This window comes from Crocodylus siamensis, chromosome 1 (assembly GCF_052110815.1).
Source record: "Crocodylus siamensis isolate JL-2025a chromosome 1, ASM5211081v1, whole genome shotgun sequence".
Classification (NCBI taxonomy): Eukaryota; Metazoa; Chordata; order Crocodylia; family Crocodylidae; genus Crocodylus; species Crocodylus siamensis.
In genome coordinates, this window is record NC_143395.1 from 97482625 (window position 1) to 97503378 (window position 20754).

The 20754-nt window shown below is 44.3% G+C and overlaps 1 protein-coding gene across 4 annotated transcripts in view; it reads right to left on the reverse strand.

The window, feature by feature from the left end:
• Positions 1-1987: 1987 nt before the first annotated feature.
• FAM184A (family with sequence similarity 184 member A) overlaps positions 1988-20754 on the reverse strand; it is a 215369-nt gene continuing 196602 nt past the window's right edge. For all 4 annotated transcript variants that reach the window (XM_090038672.1, XM_090038652.1, XM_090038662.1 and 1 more), the window contains 2 exons: positions 5912-6111; positions 1988-3712 (listed from right to left, as the gene is read on the reverse strand). In XM_090038672.1, the coding sequence (XP_089894798.1) occupies positions 3631-3712; positions 5912-6111 (282 nt within the window). In that variant the 3' untranslated portion in view covers positions 1988-3630. The remainder of the gene's footprint in view (positions 3713-5911; positions 6112-20754) is intronic.

Consider the following 20754-nt stretch of genomic DNA (forward strand, 5'->3'; position numbering starts at 1 on the left):
TAGCACTTTCTCTGTCCCTTCCAACCACGGTATCTTGAGATTCCTTATCACAACATAATCCCTTTCCTATACTCCCTTGTCCAGGTTTTGTCCCCTGTGTATCTGAATCAGACTGCTCCTAGCTGTCTGGGTGCTAACAGGAGGGTTACTGAGAACACAGGACAGACGTGCTCTTGACTTGCTAGACCCATTCTAGCAAGGATTAGTTGGCTCCAACCATTCTGGGGAAACTCCTGCGATTCTACTCCCTGGTACACACTCCTTTGCTCTGTGAAGATAGCACATGCACAGTGCCGTAGTCTGATCAGCAATATGAAGCATGATGATGCGTCTATACTGGAACATCCAGGGAGGGATGTTCACAAGGATAAGCACCTACCTGCTCCAGCCTCCACGTGTCAAACCCAGAAATGCAGTAAAGCCACTCCAGAGGCATCCCTCTGTGGCTACTTTTGAGACCTCTGTCTTCAATGTACTTGAGAGCAACCATGGGAGACTCCTGTGGAGTGGCTTCACTGGCACTACATTTTCCGGTTTGGCATGTACATGTGGAAGTGGGTGGGCAGGTGTGCTCAGAAGTACCTCCCCGTGCCCCCAATACACTGGCATTGCAGTGTAGATGCATATGGAGAGCCTTGAGCATACTCAATTCAGATGGCCCTGCAGAGATTTTAACTGCTAGAATCAAACAAGTCTCTGAAAATTCATAAAGTGATTTTTTCAAAAGATTATGACTTGGTCAATTTAGGAACATTTTTAGAACAGCAAAGGGCAAATTCCTGACACAAAGATCCAATTTAAAGTCTGTCCTCCAAAGCACATGGATGCCAGAACTATCTGAAAAGAAGGCTGCCAGATGTATTTGTTTTTAATATGGGTGGTAACATAGGTTTTGCCCTAGCCTCAAGTTTGGAAATTGCTGAAGCTTTCAAAAAATATTTAGCTTGAGGCAGATTCCCAGTGAATACAATTTCAGATCAAATAGCTTTTTTAAAAGTGTTTTTATTGTCCCTAAATTGATGTTTGAAGTGATCTTTTCTACAGCAAAGTTGTAGAAGTGACAATAGGTACTTGATTTTCAAATGTGATGCACCATTTTACCCATACATTTATGCATAAACACTTAACTAGTGAATATAGCTTTTGCAGCTTAAGCTGCCTGTGGGGTGCGTACATATGCTATTACGGTGCCTGAATAAACTGCAGAGCTTATTGCTTCAGGGTTTATTGCTCCCAGGTATGCTGTTTGAACACGTGCCCAAGAGCAAATAACTCCGGAGCAATAGGCTCTGCAGTTGATTCAGGTGCAGCATGTGGAGCTGGGGGGTCAGCCTGGGGCTGCTCACCCCCGGCTCCGCATGCTGCTGGGGGTTAGGCTGGGGCATGAGGGAGGTTCAGTACAGGGCAACCCCAGCACTGAAGCACTCTCGTGCCCCAGCCAGCCCTGGCAGCATCTGACAGGTGCTGCTGCAGAGTAAATTAGTTTACTCCAGCCTAATAGGGGTACATGTGTAATCAGATCTGGTAAAGCAGACTTCTATGAATCTAAGATGCAAGGTATTAATCAAAATTATGAGGAAATAAACCTTGTATCAAGTTTCTAGTTGCCATACGAGAGAAAGTTAATTCTTCCGGTGTTCCCTTTGGTGTTGATTGTTTTTGCCAGGATGAACTTGTCTGGTAATGGGAAATCATCTGACTCTAGAAGAGACGGTTTCTTGACCTTGCCCTCTTCCCCACTGGAAGGATCATGCCCAATAGGAGAGACTATTGACACATCATTTACTAAAAAGAGCAAAAAAGCATGAATGAGCATGAAAGATTATTTTCTTTTAATTATTTATAATGATATATTTCACAAGCAAAAATTTATGGCTATGCAACTTAATGCTCTAATTAAAAGGGGGCTGATCCAGCAAAGATGCAATACTCTTTTAACAACAGTGGCAAGACAGGGAAGAAAAGACACAACACTCGCATCAGAACATATATCAAAATTATCTTGTGTGTATTTTATTTTGGGTAACAGCCAAAAAATCTGACATTTTGCCCAATATGGCTTTCTTCTACAATTAAAAAAGTTGCATATACCTACAGCTGAGTTCACCAACTACAGAGAATCTGCTGTTCACTTCTTTAAACTATAGCAGCATCACCAGAGCACGGCTTTTGTGACATTTTCAAAATGAGTTATAGGAGAAACATTTTTAAAATTTTAATTTAGATTATTTTATATTCTTTATATGAAAACATACAAATTTTTCATTTATACATATACTACATAAAAAACTTATTATTGTAACTATCGAGCATCTTCAACTGGATATTTACCTTTTGCATAAAGGGAAATAGAGCTTTAGGAGGAATAACGAAGATATATTTTTTAGTTGTGCCAACTAAAATCTTATTTAAATAATAGAGCAAACAGTTCCTTGACACTTTTAAAAGATACAGAGATTCAGATGTAAAGTACATTCATAAACACAAAGAGACCATTTTCTCCCTGAGATTACCAGTGTAAATTACTGTGTGGTAATCTGTGAATTAACAACAATTATAAATAATAAAGACAGTAAATATGAGTCTCCAATCTCTTATAGCAATTTTCTCTCAAGGGGGAATGCTGGCATCAGATGCATGTAACAGACTGAAGAATCAGGCTTGATACCTCTACAACTCTTGTGTTTCATGGATTGATTTTACAAGGGTTAAAATTCTTTAATGGAGTGAATGTAATAAAATTGCTTTTTAATGAAAGTTTTACATACGGTAGTATATATAATTGGTTTAGGGATATTTTGTTTAAAGCATGAATTGTATTCAGAGGGCGAGCATCCTCAAAATGAGATTCTTGGTTTTCTAAGTGATACTTAGTTTAGTATTCCAAGTGTTCAAAAAATCGTTTTGCCTCTGCAGATCATTATAAAATAATTCTACAGTTTGTCAGAAGAATTGCTGGTGATATTGAACGTCAGAACACTGCAATTATTACTCAGAGGTAAAGTCTGATCAGTAGTAGGTCTAGAGCGCAAAAGGAACATTAAGCATTTTCCTTTTTGTTATGCTTTTGTCAAAATCATTCACCTTTGAAGGCTAGCAATTACACTTGTTCTGATTTCAAATGCTTCACCACTCAAAAAGTTATGGAATGGACAGTTTTTAAAATGCTACAAAATAACAGAATAAAATTGGGATGAATTAAACATTCCTTGCCCTATTCTGATGTTTTTTCCATTGAAATCTTATTGTGATATCTAGAAATCATGCAGTACACTGCTTTGGGGTAAAAATGGTACCTGAAACCAAAGAAGACACTTATGTATAGGAAAAAGGGGGAAAGCATTTAGTTTGTTCTACCAAAATTTATTATGTAGTAATTACAAAGTTTAAAGATTCTTTCATTTTAAATAAAAATAATAGAGATAATTACTCACATTATATAGTACCGAGTCAAGTGGTTCCAACAAATAACACGTGAAATACAGTGCATTTTCAATCAGAGACAAATACTTTCTCATTCACAGTGTTTGACATATTACAGGAAAGCTTGTTCACATAAGGGTTTTTTTTTTTAAGGTCATGCTCTTATAACAGTCCACATCACGCTGTGCCACAAAAACAAACTATCTCTTAGAATGTGAAGTATCGAGCAAACCACTCCTGGCGTTGTGGATCTGGTGAAGCCACTGGTGAAGCTTCAGTCTGAGGAGGGCTAAATTCACAAAAAGAAAAAACATTTAACCCACAACCAAATTAAGAGTGCCAAAGGCCTGAACACCTCCCCCCCAGGAATATAATACAGGACACAAAGAGCCCATTTTGTTCACAGCTCAAAAATCACATTTTTGTATCACAGGTCATGGTTCAATGTCCATCTCTAATATCTGTGATCATCCACTCCATTGGAGAGCATCAGCAGCACAGACAAGGTCAATTAAAAAGCCATATCACAAGGTGGAAAATAATATTTTGAGATAAGCTAATAAAAATCTCAGTTATCTGTTTTTGAGATCAAAAGAGGTTTTGTTGGAAAAAGGGGGACTTTGGAGGGTCCTCTTTTAGCATCCTTTTCCTAGGTAAAGTTAGTTTTCCAGAAATATGATGCAAGCATCATATTCTTAAGGACATGTGCTTAACAAAGAGTAACAGTAACTAAACAAAATACATACTCTTTTAATATTTTACATAAATCAACTGGAAATATTATTTGCATTATTTCATGCACATTGTTTAAATACATCATTGTACACTAGGAAAAAAGGAAACTGGTGCATTGTAAGCAGATTTTTCTTCTAAAATATTTTTAGAATGCTCATTAAATTAACAAGAAAAATAATCTATACGCAACTTTAATACTTGATCAAAGTTACTTGGTCAACCAAATTAAGAACAAAATAATCCCTACCGTTTGACTGGGATAATACAAGGCACGACACAATTTGCAAAGGAAACTCCAGCGTCACAATCCATGAATTCATGCACATGCTTGTTACAGATGTCTGAGCATGCACATGCAAATCACATGCACAGGGAAAAATAAGCAACACAATATATTTAACGCATTGTACTTTGTCGAACTAGAATTTTTCACTTATTCATTTCTAAACCTACCATTTGTTCTCTTTATCAATAGCAATTCTGGCATTAACTCCCTGAGCCAGATGGCATGAGGGGTGGATGCAGTGGGGGTGCAGTAGCATGACAGAACACATTTCAGGAACATCTGGGGGCTTTTTTAAAGTCCCCAAAGTAGGTGAGAATCCCCTCCCCCTTCCCCTCTGTGCTTAGAGGCACATCTCCTCCCCTTCCCTTTGGCCCCCCTACCCTGCTGGCTGCTGTTGCTTTTCCTGGGGGGGGGGAGCAGGGGCGGGGGAAGTTTCGGAGCTGCTCCTTCCTGCTACATTTGGGCTGTGCCAAGGCTAGACTTTGAAGTTTCCCCACCCTTGGACAACAAGGAAAGCAGTAGTTGTGAAGTGGGGAAGGGCAGGGTTGGGGGCATGCCTCTGAGCACAGGAAGGAAGGAGGGATTTTTAGCTGCTTTCGGGGTCCTTAAAAGTCCCTAGAGGCTCCCATGAGTTCTCTGCACTCTGGTTGGTGCGGCAGGGGTGGGGAGTGCACCAACCTCTGCAGCATGGCTCCCTGTTCCCACACCCCCGCTTTACCAAACCCTGGATCCACCCTCGGGTGGGAGGATAAGCAACTGCCTGTGGAACTGGTATTTGTGACACAATGATTTCCCTATAATGTGTTATAGGCATAAGTCAGAAATACCAAGTACACCACTTCCGCAGTATAGTCAGTCTCCAAGTACCTAAGGCTTAAATATTGAAATCTGCCCACTTAATAGTATATTTTACTCTGCCCTCTCCTCTGCAAGAATGAATTCTGGAAATGTTAATGATGATCTTTATTACTGGAAACACAGCATTAAGCACTAAAGCATGCATATATATTATATTTATGAAACAATTTGACATAGGTGAGGAAAAGGGAAAACAAAACAAAACATTCAGGTAACAGAAAAGTTTTGTTATATTAAAACCAGTATCACAGGATACTGAATAAAAAACTTACGTTAAAATCAATTTCTAAAGGATAACCAGTAAATAACACAAACATTTAAAACAATTGTTCAGATATGTAAACAATTGGAAGCACATGAATCATATTAAGAAATCTTAGAACTTTAGGGTTCAAGGCTTTATAAAAGGGTGGGAAAATATTTCACATTTCTACAGACTCTACAATAAAAAGGAATACTGTAAAGAGGTTACAAATATAGTGTAAAAATTTTAAATTCCATAGTAGTATTTGTACTCCTGAGCGGTTCATGTGACAAGTGGGGTTCAGCTAAATAGGAATACAAAATTTCTCCAAGTTAAGGAAAAAAGATTGGTGAGGCAGTGCTCACCTCAAAAACGTCTTGGGCTCTTTGGGTGGTATTGGCTGTGGAAGTGGTTTGCTGCTGTTGAACTCAATATCGTGGATGGGTGAATTAGGAATGGGGTCCAGGCGGTTAGGATGTCCATTGCCCACTCCGCTAGATTCCAGAGCACTTAGATTGGGAACACTCACAAACCTATTTGTTGACTTATCATTCTTCTTCTTTTGCTGCATTAAAAATAACAAATGTAAGCAGGCTCCTTGCACCAGAACAGAGGAGGAGATTGGAAGATTAGCTAGATTTCCATTTTGTTATGGTTTCAGAGTAGGGAGCAGGTTTGGAAAGGAAGTGGAGTAATTTCTATAATTACACATTTACTGTATCCTTTGAATAGACCCCAAAAGCATAAATTCTCAGAGAAAAATAAAATACCTCAGCAAATCTGAAAAACTATTTAGGCCTAGCTTGGCAATAAATTTCTCTGAAAGATACTGGCAATATTACTCTGAAAGATATACAATAGAATGTGGTACTGAAGTGATAGAAGGGAGGTAGCTAGTTCTCTACGAAATTATATTTCAGTCTGTTAAACCTTTCATTTTCACTTAAATCTCCATTCTCTAGAGAAAAAAGCCCAGTGTTCCATTTCTAAGAAACAAAATACCCACTAGATGGCAGAACTGAACCTAATATTTCAGTTTGAAGTACCAGTAACTTACTGCCATGTAAAAGTGAATGATTATTTATGAATTATTTTCCATGGCAAAGAGTTGCTTTATACCCCCTCTCAGATATTTTTACAACTTATAAACTTGAAGACAATTCATGTATGAAAAGTAACTATCTAAAAATGGTCTGCTGAGGGAATTTCATATTTAATCTTTTTCAATAACTTCCAGCTCAAGTTCTTTTTGTTTACAAGGTTTTATTAAAAAATATGGTTCACTTGATTTCAAAGTGAAGCTGAAGTCATTTCTTCTCATGAACTGTTTGTCATACATATTTAGCAATCATAAATAACAAACACACGACCTTGACCTCAAGGAATAAGGGAAAAACAAAACAAAACAAAACAAAAAATTTGTTCTTATTTGTAAACCATACATCTTTGTCATGTCATTTTTACAGATTTTTCTGTGTAGAACTGCATTTGACAGAATAGAACTGATGAGTTCATGTCATGCATGAACAAGAGATACTGAATGAGTGCTATTTTAGCCCCCTGAGGTGTTTCTATACGTTAGAATTTCTCTAAAGATATTCCCTAGGTTTATTTTATTCTCGCAATGTACCATGATGAATGATGTTACATTTACATTATGTAATGCATTTAAGACTCATAATGGGTTAATATGCTATTACTAGTAAAAGACACTAGGGGGTACCTCATAACAATTTTGTCCTCTTGACCTCTTAATACTAAACTGCAGCAGGGGGCAGTTTAAGAATGTATATGGTCAATGTATATGGTCATTGGTTTATTTTTTTGGGTGGCTTTTGGTTACACTTCTCCCCAAAATTTCTTCTGTTAACCCAGCTATTTGTTGTTGGGTGCTCTTTCCTAGTGATCTCCCTGACAAACCTCCATGGTTTTCCCCTCCCATCACTGAGCAGACTCTTGGGGTTTCCAGTGGAGCCCCTAATTTGAAGACCGAAACGGTGAACCGGTTTTCTATGCTTGCAGCCATCATCCCAGCAGCTGGCTGCATGTTAGGGGGACCTTGGTGACATGTTAGGGGGAACTTAGACCAGGGTCAGGAACAAACATGGGGTGCTGTTTTGGGGAAATGTGAAAGGCTGCCTTGGCCAGCCCTCACCTCCAGCCTTGAGGGAGCCCAGGTGGCCAGACTAAGTCATATGGGGGGGGGACTTGGGGTGAGACACGTTTTTTTTTTTTCAGTTTGGAGTTCCATAAACAGTCTCTCCTGCAGGGACCACTAATCAACCGTTCACCCAGCTATTCATTGTCTGATGCTCTCTCCTGGTGCTCTCCCTGACAAACCTGCATGGTATATATTTTTTCCCCTCCCATCACTGAGGGGACCCTTGGGGTTTCCAGAGCCCCTAATTCGAAGCCCAAAAGGACAAACTGTCTTTGTATGCTTGCAGCCATCTCCCTGGCAGCCAGCTGCATGTTAGGGGGAACTAGGACCGGGGCAGGCACAAATGTGGGGTGCTGTTTTGGGGAAACATGAAAGGCTGCCTATTTGCATGGTTAATTTTGGGGAACACCAGTAAGGGGTTTTTCCTTTTACTAAACCTGTTTTTCCATGTGGCCTCAGTCGTCATTTAAAAAAACAACTTCAAGTGTGTTCGCAATTCTGTCTCAGGCCACACAATTGGAGACAATGCAAAAACAGCTTCTCTCTTTTGTAGCAGCCACTGATGGCCAGATTACCTATACCCCCCTTCCCCTCCCTCGGTGTATCCTATTTGCATGTCAGTTTTGGTTTCCTGCATCTCCGGTTACTACGATCCAGATGTGCCTCGGGTTTGTAGGAGCACCTTATATTACAACATTGACCCCCTTTTTTATATTTCTTTCTTTATATTTTACACCCTTTAGCTTTCACATTTTGGCTGCCTAGAGTGGATGTCCTCTTCCCTTCCTATGCCTCCCCTGCCCCACTGAAACTAGTCTTGCGTCAACCCCCAGAGCCCATTAACAACAAAGGTATCCAAAACATTTTCTCAGAAAGACTTTATTCAATTACAAACTAATATGAAATATGAAATGAAATAAAAAAAAGTCCAGTTAGACATTTACAGAACACATTCCCCTGCTTTAGCAGTCACAACGTATGCCACCAGGCAATTTCTGATTGTGGCAGGGCACTGTTTGTGCCTGCCACATATCAGCCCTTTTCCATCATCCCAGGCAGCAGTCAATTTCGAAAGACATATGCATCATGGGAGCTTCCTGCCCATCCTGTGTAAAATGTTTATAAAACTTCCTTGGTGATCCACTACAGCTTGGAGAATGACTGAAGGAAATCCCTTCCTGTTGATGAATGACTGGTTGTTCTGGGATGGTTTTAGGATGGGGAATGCGCATCCAGTGCTCTCACATAGTTCAGGAAGCCCATTGCCTTGAATCCTTCCACCACCTCCCTGGGGTTACTCAGGCAGATGAATTTGTTTTCTGCCAGCTCCTGAAGCAGCTAGCAGACTATTTGGCAAGGTGCAGGGAGCCTCCCCGTTGAACTGATTTGCCATGTGGTACAGGCTTGTTGGGTGGCCAATTTCATCATGGTCATGGCAACACGCTTCTCTGGGGCGATGGGCTTCCATATGACAGTTGCCTGGTGCTCAGGGTGCAGTGACAGAATACTAACAATGTTGAAGAAGGTGTCCCTACTCATTCTTAATGTCTCTAGCCACTGATCATCATTTCAGGTCGACATAACAATGCGTTTCCACCAGTCTGAGCTGCTTTTGTGTGCTCATATCTGGCGATCCTTGCCCTTAAGGTATGGCTAGCAAGCCACTATAGTCTTATGAATTGAGACAGGGGGGCAAGCTCCGAGGCCTAGTCACAGTACCGGCCCACCTTCCTGTCTTGGGCAGGATGCCCAGTCTCGTCTGCCACACCTTTGCTGTTACAAAAATGGTTATAATAAGTGGGAGGCTGCCCATTTAAGTACCCCATGTCAAGGGGCTTGCACACGACTTCACCCTTCCCTTATTATTGTGTCCCATGCCTTGCAGAGTCACCCTTGTGTTGTGCTATACTCTGGATTAAGGTCAGGCCAAACTCGGTACACTGTTAGGCCTCACTCATACTGACCTGTTCAGGGCCTCACACATTCTGCCCCCCTCTCACTGAGGCCTCTACCACTCTGCCCTCTCTCACCAGGACCCTTGCACACTTGGCCCTCACTGGGTCACATCCACCCCACCCTGCTCCCTTGAGTAACCATGTAGACCATCAGGCTTATCTCTTCACCCCTTGGCCAAACAGCACACAGCCTTCTGGGCCTCTCTCATGACCCTCACCTTAATGGTGACTGGGCAATTCACCAAACACTGGGTTGACTCTGCTCCTAGCCCATCACCAGGTAACTCAACCCACAGGTTCCCTAATTGGGGCCATTTACTGTCTCTCCTACTTGTGGCTCCCTCTGAGCCAGCTCACTCGGCCTCAGCCCCACTTGCTGCTTCAGGTGTCTGAGGACTTACCTGGGCTTCACTGCCCCCTTCCTGGGCCTCAACACAGTTGCCCCCTTTTCTGGGACCTCAACACACTGCCCCTGTGCTGGGGCTCTGGGGTCTTCCACCCCCATGGACTCAGGTGCTACTCCCATGGGCAAGCCTGGCCCCACTCCCCTCCGATGTTAATAACCCACAAAATGGTACAGGATGGGGCTTTAATGTGCCCTTCCTTGACAGGGGAGGTAACCGGGCTGGCATTTCTGGGGGACTGTTCTGCTGTGGCCTGTCCCACTAGACTGCCCTTCCCTGGCAGGGTGCAGTTTTCAGTCATACCCAGGAACAGGAGCCTCCTGTCATCCCCAATAGCTCCTGCCCTTACCTCCAGGATGTTCCTGGGAAGCCACTTAGCTGCACGGTGTTGCTCTTTCAGCTGGTTGCAGCAAACTGCTCTCAACCCTGACAGACTGGGTCTTAAAATGGCTGCCTTATCAGGGCTGGCCTGCACCTGTTGGGTGCCTGCTCTCTGCCTTAAAGTGGCAGACACCCAAAGGTGCTCTGCCACCTACCTTCCCTTTTAAAATGGTTACTAGGGGAGGCTCTCCCTGCAGTTCACCGAGCAGGCTTTTCTGTAGCTTACAACAGCCTGCTAAGTAGCAAGCACCTGACAGTGCTCCAGCACACACCTTTCCCCTTAAAATGGCAACTCTAGGGGGTGTCTCCTGGCTTCTCTCCTTCCAGGTTCCTTTCTAGCCTGCCGCAGCCCATTAAGTGGCAGGCACCCCAACTGTGCTCCACTACATGCACACACAATTTATCTTTTTCAAATGTATCAGCACCTCGTACAGTTCAATCAAGAACCTGTGCTTGGAGGCTGGCATCCAAATGTGCTTTTGCAAGGGTTTGAACAGACACTCCATAAGCCCACAGCCAGGATGGGTCCCCTTAACACTAAGCACAGTAGCAGACCATGGCACTGTCTCCTCATCTCTCCATGCACAAACAGGTTGACTCAGGCCTGACACCACTCCCCCTGACTATTCGGCCCCACAGACACAGATACTTTCTGCCCCACAGGCTGCTCCTGACAGTCTGCACATGGTTTTGGTGGGAACCCACCTTCCCTGGGCTTCTCCCCTGGCTGCACCCTGCCTTTCTACACCCCGGACTCCTGAGAGTGTGTAGTGCCCAGTGACGCACAATCTGTAACAGTCTGCAAATTCAGGGGTGCCTGGGGTCCCCTGCAAGCTCCAGGTGTGGGCTGGCCAAGCCAGCCTTTCATGGTTCACCAAAGCAACACCCCCACCTTTGTCACCCTGGTCCCCAATGTGCCTCTACACTTACCCCATTTTTCTCTGGACAGGTTGATCACTCCAAGCATGCCAAGTCACTTTGCACAGCAGCTAACAATTTCTATTGATCTTTGAATATGGGGTAACCTTGAGCACACCAACAGTTTCCCAACTCATTGATGGCACATGTGGGCACCCCAAGGGGTGCAGATTGCCAAGGCTGACCAGCAGAACATTCCCAGCTAACCACTGCCAAGCAAGGTCTTCTAAGGGAAGTGAAACTGCCCATAGCAGCACTGGCCCTGCAGCCTTTGCCATCCATCATCACCACACACCCAGCACAACAAGCTTGACAAAGCTGGTTCACGCCAAGGGGCTTCACTCCTTGTAGTTCAGCATTTTGGTGTGCTAATTCTTCTTTCCATCTTGCAATGAGAAAACAAGCCTATACACTCAGAGCAAGCATACAGTAGTGCACCAAAACTAACACCTGTGTTTGGCACCAAATTTTGGTACTTCTCCATACAAAATGTACTGCTTTGCTGGGGGTGACCTTTCCAAGGAGAGGTCACTCAGAACTCTATAAATTGATGCCCCAACATACTTGGGGGTATGCCCGCAGAGCAGAGGTGGCTGAGGAATGTCAGAAGGCCAAGCAAATAGCAGCAAAGAAGACTAGAATAGCATGGAGCATCCAAGAAGTTAAAAGGTTGCTGAGGGGGCAGTGGCCAAGCAGCTGACATTGTAGGGACCCCATACTGAGTCTTCCATGTCTCAGGGACTGTGTGTGTGGCCAGCAGAGCAACAAGGTAGAAGGAGAGAAGAGCCTGGTCTGGGGTTCTGGGAAAGGGATGCCCAAGACAGCTACCCCAGGGAGGAGGGAAGACCCTGGGTTGCAATCCACTTGCTACAGAGGGTAGAGGTTTGGGGAATCCTGACTAAAACTGTGAGAGCACTGTGGGAGTACATAATCTGAGGCTGGGTGGAGGGAACAGGGAGGGACCCCTTAATCAGCATCACAAGATGGGTGACAGCCAGCTTGGTGCCTGCTCATGAAGTATGCCTTGTGCCTTTTGCTCAGGGCACTTCTCGCCTCAAAGGACTTTAATGAGTAGTCACCAATGACTGGCCATTATCCCTTGAGAAAAGAAGTGGAGCACACCCTAGATAAATTACCATAAACCACACATAATAATACCATGGCACACTAAAACCTAACAAAGACCAGCCAAGAGCTAGAACCACAGACCTACCCCATGGGTTTCAACATAGGTAGGAGGGCAGAGTGGACAAATCGATGACAGTGCTCCCAAAACCTTAGTTACCCGAGCCCTCTTGCAAACAGAATGCATTCTCCACTGCCTCAGACATGGGCACCCACCCCTCCACCCGTAAGGGCACTAGCACTATCACTACCACCACCCACAGTGGTTCTAGTGCATACTACTGTGTACGTGGTCCTGCACCCACCCCTTGCCAGCACTGCACCACTTGGAATCCTTGGCCCACCAGTCAGGGTTTGGGTACCAAGAGTGAGAGTGCCGAACACTGGTAAGTTTCCCTATCGTGGGGTATTTTTCGAAAAGCCACTGACTTTTAGCTGATATTTGTGAATGGGCTAACTGCTCAATGACATTTCCCCTCCCAGCTGTTCTTTGTGTTTCCATATGCGATGCCACAACCCAGACAGAGGAACAATACTATCAGTCAGGACAATGATTGATTAGGTAGGTATTTAATAGAAAGAGTTGTGGCAAATATAAATAATACAATTATGTAGCATGAGAAGAAAGCCAAATTCCTTTAATTTTTCCTTCCTTTCACAGAAACCAGCAGCAGAGTAAAACTCAGGAGGCATCATAAAGATTTCAAATTTGTCTTTTGACAAGTGAAAACGATGATCTCCAGTTATTCCATGAGGGACTACTGTTTATTGATTTATTATTTAATTACCATTGTTGGGGTTTTTTTTGTTTGTTTGATTGGTTGATGGTTCTTACTTCAAATTCTGTAAATAAAAGTTTTGATATTGTCCAGCACAGTTGTGCGTGTGCTGCAAAAAAACTTGCTGCTGGTGTGATGGTACATTTCAAGAGAGAATTTGAAGATGGGCGGGCAGGGGAAGGAGATGTAGGTGGGGAGGGTGACTTGGGTGGACCAACAGTTTGTGCATTTACAAAGGACTGAGACTGGACAAGAAGTGCAGACAAGCGCTTCTGGCTGGGGCTGCAACTGAGAAGCAGTATAGTGTGTGTGTTGGGGGGCAGCAGGGCACTAAGGTGCCTGCTACTTGTAGAGCCAGGATAACTACCCAGGTGGCAGTTGCTAGGGCAACCAGAGGGAGCTAGTTACCCATACCTACCAGCAGTCAGCTGACCGGGAGGGGCAGGGCCTGGCTCCTATTTAAATCCCAGGGCTGAGGCCAGGTGAGAAGTCTCCTGCCAGCAGCCAAGGGGGAAGGAGCTCTCCCAGAACAAGTGGAGGGGACAGCCCAGACTACAGGTACAGCCTGAAATTTGGGGAAGGATGGAGCACCTCTGGTGTAGCAGGAATAATATTGGAGCTGGATGGCTAAGATTTATGTTATAGCCCAGGGGCTTGTGTTTTGTTTGCTGTTGTGACTGGTGGCTTGGGAGAGGCTATAAGGGGATGGAGGAGGCCTCATAGAGGGTCCACAGCAGCATGGGGACCCTGAATGTCAGAGAAGGTGCTGCATTGAGGTGCGCTGACCCTGAGCCCCAGAAAGGGCACAGTGAGAAGCCCCAGAAAGGTGGCCAGTGAGGCGCTATGTGAGACCAAAGAACGTCAGCTACATCAGCGAGGCATGGGGCACGGTAAAAGAGTGGCTGGAGCCACGCGTAGCCCATAAGGCTGGGGTGCACAGAAACAGGGCCAGCGTACAGGAGGAAAACGGTGTCCAGGGAGACGAAGAGGCAGCCTCCCTATTATATATAGTTGACATCAAAGATGTGGTGGGTGAGAACTGGGAGTGCTTTGTAGACTGACTGGACATGGTAAGGGGTGTCAGGGGAGATCATGGCGACCCCGAGGACACCCTTCTGTTACAGGGGGTCTTTTCTCCTGCTGGCACCTTGGTGGTGCTCTGGGTGGGCAAACCATGAAAGTTGACTGGCTGTCCGAGTGTTGTGTGTGTGCCCCATCAGTGCACTGAAGTGGGCACAGGGGGCTACCTTTGCCTTCCATCACTGGGGGAACTGTTGGAGGGCCAGGGGAACCTTCTTCGAAGACTAGAAGAAATTGTTGGCTGCAGCGCAAAGCTTTAATCTTGCTTTCAAAGAGGCACTTGGCAAAAAGTTTGTGGTCCACTAGGTGGGAGACCCTCAAAGTCTCAACAGGGCCCCAGTAGTGTGCGCCTGCCCCAACAGTGCCCTGAAACAGTGAGATGGCGGCAAAGAGCAGGGTGGGGGGTCAGGCTCCTGTCTCCTGCTGGCACCTTTTGGTGGTGGCCTGGGTGAGTAAACAATGAAAGTCAACCGGCTGCCTGAGTGTGTGCATGCCCCATCAGGGCAGTGGGGGGGTTGCTGCCTTTGCACATAATCTCAGGCTGAGTGGGGGAACCAGGGAGAGATCCCTTAATTGGGATGATGAGCATGGGTGTTGCTGTGAATTGTGCCTCTGGCTCAAAGCATTTACTACCTCAAAGGACAGTAATGAATGGTCACTGATCACTGGCCATTATCCCCTGAGAAAGGTAGGGCAGGGTACCCTACATTAATGTACACATGCCTATAAGCAGGGCAGGGGGGAGGATCTTGTTTTATGTTGGGAGCCCTGAAAGTCCCACCAGTACCCCAATGGTGTGTGCCTGTTTGGCCCAACAGTGCCCAGAACCCATGGTGGGGGTTTGAGCATCTTGTCTCCTGCTGTGACCTTGATGGACTCCTGGACACCCCCCAAACTTCTGCCAGTGTCCCAGTGGTGTGCGCTTGCACCAACAGTGCATTGCAGCGGTGAGCTGTCATCAAAAAGCTGGGGGAGTAGGGAGGGGGAGGATCCTGTGTTCTGCTGGCACCTTGGTGGTTCAGTCCAAAAAATTTGTATTTTCAGATGTGATTAACCTAGTAAAATGGCGAGTTTGTTTGTTTGTGTGCATCTAGGCAACGCATAATGTGACAAGAGCCCCTGCACTGGTCAATGAGACATCTAGATTTGAATTCAGGGGTTTTTCACTTGTCCAGCAGATGCAAATGCACTTAAATAAACATTTGTGTCAGGGATAGGTTAGACAGGGATGATTCTACTGTGAACAATCAGTCGGACTAAAAGACTTTTTGAGGCCTCTTCCAGCCCTAGTTAGTCTCTGATTCTATGGCCAGAGTAACACACACACACACACACACACACACACACACACACACAATTGCCACAAACAATCCCTATGATCTGAGCTACTGGAAGGAGCAATACTGACTTGCTCCGAAGTGGGATTTTTTTTTTGTCATGGGTTTTTCCCCCCCCCCCCTTTTGTAAATAAAAGTCAATATAAAACTGATGGGAAGAGAAGGGTCAGTTGTTATTCCCCTTATTAGGTGCACTGATGGAGTGAGGCACCTATGTCAGCTTGCTCAAGTCCCCTGCATACCTCTTAATACAATGGGGGGAGGAGGGAATTTTTTTTTTTTTGACTCAGTCTTAGGATGAGGTATTACAAATTAAAATATGAATGGACTTCTAGGGACTTGAATGGTGCAGAATAGAATCCAGCTCTCCTTAGCACTGGGATCATTATCTTAGAATAGGACTGTCCAACTCAGCAGCCAGGAGCCACACACCACAGGGGCTGCACCAGTAGGAGCTATGCACACCCACCCTCTTACTGCAAGCTCCATTGGCATGGCATAGGCAGGTAGGTGATCAGGTGGCCCCCACAACCCCATTGTTTGCCAACTCCTCTGGCACTATAGTCTCCAATGTCCCATGGTGCCCTGCCCTGGCTCCAGAGAGAGAGAGGAACTGAATTGGGGAGACCCCAGCAGCAGCTAAAGTGAGGAGGGGATTGTGGGTTGGGGAGCCCAGGGGCCGTAGCGCCCTTGTGGTCTATATGCAGCCTGCATGCAGTCAGCTGAACAACCCTGTCTTGGAAGGATTAAAGTAGGCTGTGGGCAGACATAATGTTTGAAGTGCTACAATGGCTGCAGCACTTTGAAGCTCTACTAAAATTGTAATGCTACTACTAAAAATGGTAATATAGGGATGGACAGATAAAATGCCTCCCCTGCAGAACATCCCATTGGAGCACTACAAAATCACTGTGCAGGCATGGAGCAGCATGCTTTCCAGCCATGGGATGCAATGGGGGAAGGGAGGGGCATGCTTGGTCCCATGGCTTTGTTCTCTCTCCCTCCCACTGGGCAGTGGAGCCTGTCAAGTAGCCTGCTGCAGTCCTTGGGAGATTCAGAGCTACAGTATGCTTACTGACAGTCTGCCACCCTCACTAATGGTGTAGGGAGCAGTTAATGAGATGCAAGGCTCACTGACTCTCCACCTTGGAAAGAAAGGGTGGAGCAGAGCACTGTGACATGCTGGAAGACCAAGGATGTAGTTATGTTACTCTTCAAATGTGTTAAATTCTCTCAAGACAGGAGTGTCCACACATTAAGGCAGGAAAAGGAGCGAAAAGAAGGGTGGGAGCCACTGTGCAGATGTGGGATAGGGGACATGGACCCTGCAGCTTTTCAATGGCCCAGATCAGGCTTGCATTGCCCCCCTGCACCCATATTGAGGCTGCATAGCCCTTGCTGAGCTCCCAGGCTACCTGGCAGCTCTCTGCTCTCTCCCTCTCGCTCCTCTGCCCCTTGCCTTCTACAGCATGACTTTTCTGGACTTATTTAAGAAGCACTTGGATGTTTATCTTGCTGGGGTCCTTTGACCCTAGCTGACTTCCTGCCCCTGGGGCAGGGGGGTTGGACTTGATGATCTTTGAGGTCCCTTCCAGCCCTAACGTCTATAAAGCTATTGGGTACTGGGGGCTTGATCTGGGCTTCCAGGGGTGATGTGGGCCTGACCGGGGTTGACAGGGGTTCAATCCTGGAGCCTATACTGCTGAAACAACCATCAGGCTGGACCAGGCATGGGGCAGACCAGGCAGCCCTCCAGCAGCAGGTTTGAGCTATGCACATTGGAGAGAGTATTACACTCCATATGTGACTGCTCACAGAACGTGTTAACTTTCCATAGAGTTAGCACATGCTAGTTGTAACGTGTAACTACACCACAAGAGACTCCTTGTTTTGTTAAGGTTCACTATCCACATGTAACCTGTAACCATATGAAAAGTTTGCTCTTCCATCCAGCAACAGTTTTGTAGTGCTACAGGGGCATGCAAGTCTGTCCACTCAACTTTGGCAATGCTATAAGGACATTTATAGAGCAACTAATATTATGTCTGTCCGTACCCTAAGTCCCATACACTTTGATTACTCAAGCACTCTGCTGAACAACAAGAGGTAATGATGCATGCATTAAAACAGCTGAGTGACAATACCAGGAAGTTGTATATAAAAAAGGTACAGCTGTGGTTCAAATATTTACACCGAACTATCTTTTTATGCAGAGATGGTTCATTTTTCATGGGATTTTTTTTAAGTCCATATTTCCTTTAACACCGTGCATCCAAGTGCTTAGAAAAGTAAGAGTGTGTGTATAGGTATAGATATGTTAGGGCTCTGGAATTCTGCAATCGGAGGATTCTGGATATGCAAAATTACAGTTAACACTTTCATGACTTCCAAAATATTATTTAGTCCCAGAAAACATGACTATGTACTCTCAAAGAAATATGCTGCATAGATTTAAGACGTTATCAGTTATGCTGCAATAGCACTGTCTGAAAATATGCCAATGTACAAAGCTTAGTTACTCAAATTTCTGCTTTTTATATTTTACTAAAGCCAGGGTCTTGATGCACAGGACAGTACATGTTAAATCTGGGCAGAACTAAAGATACAACACGTTCTGAGCAGCTACATGGTAATGTTTACTATTATCCCTAACATGCTTAACTCACCGATTTGTTGGTCCCAGCCCCAGCATCACAATGGAGTCTTGAACTGGCTGAACACATGTTTCTTAACACAATCTCGAGATACTCCTTCTATGAAAAGTCCTAACTTTGCTGTAAGAGCGCAGTCAGCATGAGTTTCACTGCTTGAACATGCAGTCACTCATGTTTTAAGAGCATGTAACACCTGCTATGTGTAATGTGCAACATTATTCTCTTATTCCCTAATAAGAGAAGAACAACAAACAAGAGGGGGCAGACAAGGTCATTTATTAATTGAACTTTTGGTCTTTAACTGGCCAAGAGCTGCTGTTTTCTCCTACTGACATCACCCATGAACTCCTCGGCTTGCTGCCCACTGAAGCTCTAACAATGCATTTGACAATAATGCTCATTTTCCCCCCACTGTGTGTTGAGTTTATCTCTTGTTTGTCCACAACACTGAAGTGTGCAAATGGACTGCATACACAGCTATTTCACTCCAGAACAGCTGCTCTATAGTTGGATACAGATGTAAAAAAAATTTGCTGTAATAGTGAATAACATGATACAGCCTCATAATCATTGTAGATCAAGTAATTTTGTAATAGGAGGCTGGTGTATTAAATATAGCCACAGAAAATAGAGATGGGGAGGGAAATGGATTTTGAGGTGAGGGATTAAAAGACTGAAGTTATGAAAATATATCTAGCAGAAGTGGGAATGTGGAATATCCCCTAAATACTGATTTCTTAAATCAGAATTTAAAGATCAAAAGCCTACGCAGATATATTTTCACAATGTTATTTTCCTAATGCTGTGTGTAGTACATTCCCAAACTTATTTCTTTATCTTTTGTTGTAAATGAAAATATGTCAATGAGAAATAAATGAAAGATGGATATGGGAGAAGGAAAAAAATAACTTGGGACATTTGAATCTTATCTCTTGCATTTTATTACTTTAATATTAGTTTTTGCTTCTCCCCTTTTTGCTTCTGGATTGTGTTATATCTTCAATTCTTTTGAGTAATGTATTTAAATTTGAGACTGAAAACTGATATTATATAATGAATCTGAATTGCTGCTATGCAATGGTAAAAAATTCAATTTCTAGGTATACTTTAATTATTAACAGGTTTTAAATCTGATATCATTCTGACCTTAAAGGTCCAAAATATATGAATTATTAATATAGGAATTTGAAGCTACAGAAGTCTGCAAAGTATTTCACATTTTATTACCCACCCCTCCTTGCCCTCAAATGCCAGCTCATGCCCATGATATTTAAACTTCACAGATGCAATCAGGCGACAAGCTTCCAAACTTTTGAAGCTACTTTCCAAACAGTTTGTGTATCTGTCTCTGCTAGACTCAAAGCTAACATCCTGTTTACATTCCTTGTGTTTTTTAGTTTTCTAGAACTGTGGCACACCGGCATTTACTGTGAGATTTTTAATTCAGTAGTGCCTAGATTGGCAAGCTGTTTTGCTGCTGGTAGAGCTGCTGGGCTCTGCAAATTGTATGAGAGAACTAGGAACCTACAAGAAACATTACAGTGCAGAAATGGGGAAATATTCTTGATCTGAAATGGCAATACGGTTCAGGAAAATGAGAGACTGTTTCCATCTCCACTTTTTAAAAAAGAAAGTTCCCCACTATTTGCTTAGTTATGAGCTAGTGAACTAGATCCAGGGTTCAAATCTTAACTCATGTAGGAGTGCTCTGGGGGCACTAAGGTCCATTTTGTCCCATTTCTCCTGCTGCCAGATAAGTTTGAGGAAGAAACAAACTGCCAAGAAGGCACAGAGACAGCCAGCAGGAGTCATGAGAAGCAGCATCCTTTGGATACTGATGACATCATTTCTACCAACATCAAGGTGTCAAAAAATCAGGAATTGGATATCCCCCAAATCATGATTTTTTTTATAAAAATATACTGCCCTTTAATCTCTCTCAATTTTTAACCCTTTCCCATTTCCCTGCATGTGTGATAATCAATGGGCCCAACCCCTCAAATGTGGAAAGTACAATAATTTATTTATTTATTTTTTTAAGAAGGTGCAAAATGTCTTTCACCTGCACTTCTTTGACCCTCTAGGCTAATTAGAGACAGTCACAGCACACCCCCAGCCTGCTGGCCACTGCCAAGGATACCTGAATGCAGGTGAGCAGGGCTCATCCTTGATTGGCTGCCCAGCACCTCCCCCCCCCCCCCCACACACACAATCCCTTGCTGTCCCCCTAGCTGGATCCCTGAGCCTCAGTAGGGGATCCCCCACCCCTGGTGCAGAGAGAGGATTCCTCCTTCCCACCCCTCAAATGGTCCTTCAGGGCTTGGCCCTGTTCCAGGCTGCCAGGCACAGGCAGAAGCTAGGGAGCAGAGAGGTTTTACTGCCCCAGCTCTGTTAAAGCAAGGGAGCAAGGCCTG